This window comes from Lipotes vexillifer, unplaced genomic scaffold (assembly GCF_000442215.2).
Source record: "Lipotes vexillifer unplaced genomic scaffold, Lipotes_vexillifer_v1.1 scaffold182, whole genome shotgun sequence".
Classification (NCBI taxonomy): Eukaryota; Metazoa; Chordata; class Mammalia; order Artiodactyla; family Lipotidae; genus Lipotes; species Lipotes vexillifer.
Window position 1 is genome coordinate 5,424,463 of NW_006798798.1, and position 8,160 is coordinate 5,432,622.

Sequence of the window (8,160 nt, forward strand, 5' to 3'; positions counted from 1 at the left end):
GGGGTGGAGTGGGGAGGAGGGGGAGAGTGAGTGCAGGTGGACAGATGTAGGATATAGGAGGGGGGATAAGCATGTAGATGAAAGATTGTGACTCCTTGGGGGTGTTAATTTTAATTATGTAAAAATATCTCGACCTGTTTTTAGTGGAACTGTGTCCTTTCCAGGGACTTTTAAAAAATCAGAGATGGGAAACTCTGCCTCCTATAAAGTTTTTAGAACTAAAAAAATGGGTCTTGGGGTACTCCATATTTGGAGGATTTGATGTGGAATTTCATGTGTTTAGTTTCATGTGTATTTAATGAGATTTAAGAACATCAGTGGGTCACTTTGTGGATGATGGGGGGCGGGTACGGTTGGCCTGGGTACCTGGCCACAGTCTAAGAATATGTACAGAATTCTGACGCATTCCACCTGAATGATGGGCCCAAGTGTGTGGGAGACATAGGAATTCCTGTTGTATCCAAGTGTTCCAGAGATGGTGTGCTGGAAAGGAATGGGGGTATAGGAGGACGTTGGGAGCATGGGAGACGGATGGAGACTCCTTTTCTGGTGGGGGGACACCGCAGAAAAGCTCAGGCTGGGCCAGGGGTCTTCGGCCTCATCACAGATGTGTTCCTCTCATGACAGTGTCCTGTGGGACAGGACAAAAGCCCCAAAGGTGTCCTTCTATGGACCAGATATTAGGATGCAGGGAGGCAAGACAACTTCCCAGGGCTAGCTCTAGGGTGACAGTCTGGAGATCTGACTTCCATGAAGGGGCCCTGGCAGTGTGTGGCGGGGGGCTGCCTCCACCTCTCTTGCTGCCCACTGAAGCTCCATGGCTCTCTCTCTCTCTCTCTCTCACTCCCTCTCACCCCAGCCCCTGGAGGTGGCGGCGTGTAGACCAGCCCTGGGCACCTCCACTACTGTCCCTGCCTGATTGCGGGAGCCTGCGGACCGGGTGGAGGCGGTGGGGACCCCAGCCTTGCCCAGGGAGCGCTCCCCTGAATGAGCCGTCCCACCTACTCCAAGGCTGGAGCCGCTGCACTTCCCCAGGCCTTGGCAGTTATGACCCCCCAAAGAGCACGTCTGCATCCCAGACCCAGGGACTCAGGCCTCCAGCTCCTGGGGTCCCGGGAATCCACCCTCAGCCCCCCACAATCCCTGTGTGCTACTCCCCGGCACCTCCCTGCTCCCCGCACCCTCAGCGTCTATGTCTTGAGCTTAATAAATGTGCATTTGGTTTTTCCCCCTGTTCTGTCTGTGTGTTCTCATCTGTGGGGACCAAACTGGGGAGGGGACAAAACTGACGCCGGGGAGCTCTCTCCCCCATCCCCAGAGTTTCCCCCTTCCTCTCATTCCCCTCCCGCAGTGCCACCGTGGCCGCCTCCTCTCTCAGAGCCCCTCAAGCTTCCCTTCCCTCCCTCAGCGCCACCGCCCCCAGCTGCCCCTTCCCTTCTCATCCCCAGACCCCAGAGTAGACCCCTCCCCCGCTCTCCCTCCCTCCCCACAGGAGCCTCACCCCGCCAGACCTGCCAGCCCTGCTGTTCCCCACCCCCACCCTCCCCTAGGCCGGGGTGGGGGGGTGCAGGCCTCCGCCCAGCCTCTCACCCCAGCCCCCCCCATAGCCCTCAACGTCTCCCCCTCCTGCTCCCACCCCGGGCTCTGAAGCCAGGAAACCCAAGAGGAAATGACTGAGCCCGTCTCGGTCCCCGCCCGCCAGCGCTCCCCTGGCCACACCCTCCGCCTGGACTCAGCCACTGCAGCTGCCCTCTCCGCACGAGTCTGCCGGCGGCTCGGGACCCCCAGCTCTGACGTGAGTCTCTCCTCCGATCTTCCGCCGTCCGCTCCCCTCTGCCCAGGGGCCGGGCTCAGGTGGGTAGAGAGCGATCTTCTTGGCGCCTCTCCGCGCCCCCATTCATGCTCCCTGACCCTCCGGCTCCCCATTACCTCCGTGTGCGGCATTGCTTCTCTCCTCCTGCCTCAGTCTCCCCAGCTCGCCTCCACCCCCCTCACCCTCCCAGATCTGCCCAGCATCCTGCTCTATTGTCCCTGCAGGGAGGCCCCTAACACCAACTCACTTTTTCCTCTGAGATCAGGAGCACATTACTCACTCTTCCTCTCTCCCCCTCCTAGCTGACTCCTCTGCTCCGAGGGCTGCCCCAGAGGGAGGGACCGAGGTCCTCAGATGTCCTCCGGTGCCCCAGATCCCTCCCCTTGCCCTACACGGTCAGTCCTGTCTAGCCCTTGAATGCTTCTCTGCCTCAGCCCTGTGCAGTGGCTGCTACTCGAAGCCTGGTTTAGTCTGATGCTTCTTGTTTTCTTTGGGGACCTGCAGAGGGAAAGAGGGAGTGACTGCGGGCGATCCCCACTTCTGAAACCCTCCCCCTGGCCCTCCTTCCCGCAGCCAAAGACCCTGGCAGGGGTCTCTGAAGCCAGAGGTGCCTGCTCAGGGTAAGGAAGGGGGCTGCAGGGTCCCCAGGGGTTGCCCTGGGCCTGCCTCACTGACATCATGGCTGACCCCAGCTCTGGCTTGCTCTATAGATGTCGCCCTTTGGTCGCCTGTGTCTCCTGGTCTTCGTTGGCCTGATTCTCCCCACCAGAGGTAAGGCCCAGCCCTGACTCCACCCTGCTGCAGAGCCCTCAGCCCCACTTCGAGTGCATGTGTTGCTGGGTGGACGGCTGGTGAATTTGGATGCTCTGTCCTGTGTCCTCAGTCCCCTCTTGAGCTGGCACCAGGAAGTGGGGGCCCCAATAAGGCGGCCAAGGTTACACCCTCTTTAGATACCTCAGACCTGGGTGGCTGCTTCCAACGAGTCTGGCCAGGGCCTGTCCTGCTGAGCATCCTCCATTTCACCTCCAAGAAGGACTCAACGGAGTTTGATTTGGCGGGGAGATGGGTGTCGGTTTCCTACTTGGCAACCAGGAACACCAGACTCACAGCAGAGCAGCTCCCTTGGATCCCCGGGTGATATATGATTAGGGAAAAGGGTGAGCTGGGGCCAGTCCAGGAGTTGGAGATGTCTCACCCTTACCTGAGAAGTGTTTTCTGAAGGCAGTACCTGTGGTGGGCCTTTGCAGGTGCTTTCTACATGACAGGTGCTTGTTTCAGCTTCAGCTCTACTCTATGGTGCTGTTGTCATGACCATTTTACAGATGAGGAAACTGAGGCTCAGTGAAGGAAAGTGCCCTGTGCCAGAGGCTAGTGAGTGGAGGGGCTGGGCTACAACCCTGGAACCCAGAGCAAACTCTGCACTGAAGCTGCCCCATTTCTCTTTGATAAAATGGTTTTCCTGTGTTCATTCAGTCATTCAACAAGCGTTCACTGAGCAGATCCTATTCTAGGCAATTGCATAAAACAGGAGCTCACATTCTAGTTGGAAAGACACACAGTAACTGACACATCCGTAAATTATATAGTATGCTAGAAGGTGAAAAGATGCTATAGAGAAAAAACAGAGGAGAGAAATGAGGATTGTTTAAATAGGGAGATCAGGTAAGACCTCACCAGAAGGTGACGTTTGGGCAGACACTTGAAGGAGAGGAGGAGACAAGCCAAGCAGGTATGTAAGGAACGAGTGCTGTCTGGAGAATGTGAGTGACAGCAGGCAGGCCAGGGTTCCGTTAGGGTTTGGGTTAGGGTTAAGGTGGGAAGGGGCAGGGTGGTAAGAGGAGAGGTCAGAGAGGTGACAGGGGACCGGGTGGAGGGGGGACTTATGGGCCAGGTGAGGACTTTGGCTCTTACTAGGAGTGAGATGCAGCCAGAGGAGGGCCCTGATCTGACTCAGGGGTTCACAGGCTCCCTCTGGCTGTGTGTGGGGAGCAGACTGTAGGGGCGGGTTGGGAGCAGGGAGACCAGGGAGGAGGTTGTGTGATGGTCCAGGAGGGAGAGCATGGAGGCTGGGCCAGGGTGGGGGACAGTGGCTCTATCCAGCACTGACTGCATGTTAAGCAGTGCGGGAGACCTCCATCTCATTTCACCCTCTCTACAGTCCTGAGTAGTAGATTCAAGTATTATCCCCACTTTGCAGATGAGGCAACCGAGGCTCAGAGAGGGGCTTCACTTGCTCCAGGACACACAGCAAGGAAGTTATTGGGAACAGATTTTGAGATCAGGGCCCTGGCTGAGTCTAGCACCTGGGCTCCTAGCCTAAACTGCCTCTCTCACCCCACAGGGATGGGTAGGGAGAGGCAGCTGCATGCAGGTAGGGTGCTGGGGTATCAGCATTTCTTAAAACACTTCCACCAAAGCTGATCAATCACACATCTGTCTGCTGCTCCGCCAGCAGACAGGACTTCCTGGTTATCCCCCAAAGTTTCAGGAGGGAGGGCAGGGTAGGGGTTTTGGTGAGAGAAGGGGGACCAGAGGCTCCTCCCTGACTTCTCATCCTTGATTTCCCAGGACAGACATTGGAGGAGGCTACATCCGTTACTGTAGCAGACCCAGTCACTGAGAACGTTCATGCCCTGACTCCAGCCCCAGGTGAGGAAAGAGGGACAGGTCTGTCAAGATCCTGTCATTGCAAATAACAATGGCAACAAAAATCTCAAACTTGGACCAAACGGGATTGTTTGGATTTGTGTAACTGTAAAGTCCAGGGGTAAACCTTCAGGCATGGTTCCATCTAGGCTCAAATTATGCTATCAGGAACGTGTCTCCATCTCCTGGTTCTGTTTTCTCTGTGATGGCTTCATTTTCAGGCAGATTCTCCTTTTATGGAGCAAAGATGGCCCATAGAGACCTGGAGCTTCTATCCTACCTGCTAAGAATCCAGAGAATTTCCCCTTCCCCAATCCAGCAGATGCTCCAGAATTGTGTGTCATTGACCAGGCTCAGGTCACACACCCACCTGTGAGCTGATCATTGTGGCCACAGGCATAGAAAACTGATTGGCCAGACCCGGGTCTCGTGTTTAACTTCCAACAGGGCTGGTGCCAGGCCCATTGAACCAAGTGGACTGACAGTCAGGGAAGGATGGTTCTCCAAAGGAAGTTCAGGGGGCTCTTACCAGACGTGGGTGGGTGCTGAGTAGGGGAAAAGGCATCTGTGGGAGGGGAGGGCCTGAGGCCAGGGAGATACTGGCATCCCATTTGGGCAGTTAGCAAATGGCTGGATTAATTCGTTTCCGTGACATCAAATTTGAGTTGCTATGGAAATCCCCCTGTACCTCCATCCATGCATCTTCTCTGCATCTTCTCTCTTTTCTCTTCCTGTTTCCGGACTCCAGACACCGTCCACCCAGAACTCCAGCCCACTCCTCAGACTTCAACCCTGCAGGCTGGTAATAAGTTGGGCAGGGGCAGAGGGTGGGGAGGTGGGCCTGGGACAGACATTGTTGCCTCTCTTCCTCTGACACTCTGGGTCCTTGATTACCCATTTCAGCCCCCCAGTGCTGAGTCCCCTGGTTTACTTTGTCGCGGGGCAGCCAGCTAACTCCATTCACTTCTTGTAAAAATTGTTTGAAATCATGAAAAATAACATGCCTATAGAAAAATATAAAAACCGTAAGTGTACAACTTAAATTACTCTAAGTTGAACCCATGTAACCATCACCCAGGTCAAGGAATAGAGCTTTGCAGACACCCCAGAAACTCCCTGTATGCCAACCCCTTCATTTTCTTCCTTTTATCTCTTTATCTTTTTCCTTTTTTGAATTTTCAAATCATTTCTTCCACTGTTTCTTGGAATATAACATCATTCAAAAAGCGTTCACCAGTTTTGTCCATTAATGTTTAGCGGTACATAGACACGTTCTCCCTGGAAATAAAAAGAATATTGCAGGTAAGATGAAATCGCTTCAACCACTCCCCATTCTCATTCTCTCCTCCCTCTCTGAGAGGTCCCCACCGTTAGTGTTATATTGGGAGTAGTAGAGGAAAATACACAATTGGGAGGTGTCGCTGTGGGAGCTTAAGGATACTGTATGACTGTTGTTCAGCAGCTTGCTTTTTTTCCCCCATGCAATAATGTGTTTGGAAGCTCTTCCCACAGTCTTACAGAAGCATCCGTGTTGGTCTTTTTCACTGCGTGGCATTCTTCAGGGTACCGGTGCACAGCTGATGAAGCCATGCCCATCTTGATGAGCATATTGGTTGCTTCCAGTTCTTGTTGCTTGCAGTGCCACAATGAGCAAGCCTGTCCCCACCTCCTTGAGCACTTACAGCACAAATTAAATGCCGGTCATGGTTCTAAATATTTCACCCGCATTCACTCATTCAATCCTCACACAGACCCTCTGAGGTAGAAATGAGCATTATCTTCGCTTTACAGGAGGCTCAGAGTAACTCACCCAAGGTGTCACCGAAAGTCAGTGACACGGCTAGGATGAGGGTCCAGGAACCTGGCTCTAAAGTTTACCCACGACACGGTGGGGCAAAGGCACACTGATTTGCCCTGCCACCAGCGGCGTGTGAGAGAGTCCCCCTCTCTCATCCCCACAGCAGCACTTGTACATGGATGTCTTTGATTTTTGCCAACTTGAGGAGGGGAGAGGGCCCCTAACTGCTTTCTGCAGGTCCCCTGATTCGCTTTCTTTCTCACCCTCCCCTCCTTTCTCTTCCGACCTGAGTAGGAGCAACCCCGAACCAGATGGAGATCCACACCCAGCAACCGACGGAAATGGATGTGCTTCTAACAACAGGTCCGGGGACAGACAAGAGCAGGACGCAAGGTAGAGCCTGGGACTAGAACAGCAACATATGAGTTGTGTTTAATTCTCCATCTAGGTCGGCATTTCCCTGAGTACGTTTCTCAGAGCACCCGTTTGGGGAATTAATACATTTTTCAAAAAAATTTTCTCGGTTTGCGGTCAAAGGTATTTGGGAAACTCTGAGTTAAAGTTAAACACGTTTCTATCTGGTAGGACTTCTCTGAGTCGTAATAAAGCTTGTTTGTAGCAGGCATCCCAAGAGGGAGCATCTAGTTTGCAGCGTTTTCCAACTTGGTAGACTCAGGAACCCTCTCTATTCAGATCCCTTCGAAGGGCTGGTGCGGGAAATGTACCTGCAGGTGTTTCCTTGGTGTAGATCTTCTTAATGTTAGAACAGGAGCTGTTCAGTTGCAAAACTCAGAAAACCCAACTGGAAAAAAAAAAAAAAAAACAGATGTGTTAGCGATATACGCTCTGTAAAGTACAGAGGCACCAGTTTCAGGCACAGCTGGGCTCAAGCACTGTCATCGCGACTTACTTGCTTCCTCTCTCAGCTCCGTTTTCTTCATTCTCAAGCGGCTTTTCCCCTCTTAGTGACAAAGGTGGTCCCGTAGCTCTAAGTTTAGGCTACAAACTCAGCAGCTAGAGTGCATCTCTAGCTGAAAGGCCTAGAGTTGACTCTCATTGGCCCAGCTGGGGTTATGTGCCCATGTCTGACGAATGGGAGCCTGGGAAATGAACAGCTCTGACTGGTCAGGCCCTGAGTCTGTGCCCCATGTCTGATCTGAATAGACCAAGAGTCAGGGAAGAGGTGGCGCCCCTCAGGACAAGTGAGTTAATGTTACCAGAGGCGTGGGAAAGGGGGATGAGCAAAAATAAAGGTAATAGGGGGTCTCTAATGCCTGTGATGATCCATATTTGAGAGGCAGCCCCCACTGGAAAGTACTATAGGTTAGGCCACTCCCAGGCTGAGTTGCATGCACGGTTGCCCAGACTGGGCACTGCACAAGAGCACTACCTAGAAGGTCACACCATTCTCCTTGTAGATTTTTTTTTATCATTGTTACAGCTTCCCAGTGATGGCAGTAAAGCATCTCATTCTGAAAGAATCTGTCTATTAAAACAATTTTACAACAGATGGAAATACGGTGTCTTGGGGAAGGGAGCTTTTTAAATTTTGTACAACAGTGGGGTTTGGGGGTGTAGCAGCTGTTTCCACATTTTCCAAATGAGAAAACATCTTCACATCTCCAGATCACTTACTCTGAGTCCTTGCTGACCTGGGTTACCCTATGTGGTATTCCCTGTTCCTGGTTATACGTGATGGAAATTCAACTGGGTCGAGGGGGATCAAGGAGCCAAGTGGTAAAAGGCACTGCTGAGCCCAGCGCCCCCAGGCCTCTCTCCCTTCGTCATCTTTGTCTCTCTTGCACTGGAGCTTGTTTTCCACCTGGCAAGGAGACGGCCAGCTCAGAACTTCCGTCACCTAGTGTCCACTCAAAAGCCCTACTTGGAATTTGAAAGGTAGGGA

At 53.0% G+C, this 8,160-nt stretch overlaps 2 protein-coding genes across 2 annotated transcripts in view; both read left to right on the forward strand.

Moving 5' to 3' along the window:
- The window catches only part of FXYD7 (FXYD domain containing ion transport regulator 7), an 8,317-nt gene extending 7,435 nt beyond the window's left edge, over positions 1-882 (forward strand). The window contains exon 6 of the mRNA XM_007470976.1: positions 860-882. Within this exon, the coding sequence (XP_007471038.1) occupies positions 860-882 (23 nt within the window). The remainder of the gene's footprint in view (positions 1-859) is intronic.
- Positions 883-2,523: 1,641 nt separating this feature from the next.
- The window catches only part of FXYD5 (FXYD domain containing ion transport regulator 5), a 10,762-nt gene continuing 5,125 nt past the window's right edge, over positions 2,524-8,160 (forward strand). Inside the window, exons 1-4 of the mRNA XM_007470977.1 lie at positions 2,524-2,584; positions 4,382-4,462; positions 5,208-5,261; positions 6,552-6,650. Coding sequence (XP_007471039.1) covers positions 2,524-2,584; positions 4,382-4,462; positions 5,208-5,261; positions 6,552-6,650 — 295 coding nt within the window. The remainder of the gene's footprint in view (positions 2,585-4,381; positions 4,463-5,207; positions 5,262-6,551; positions 6,651-8,160) is intronic.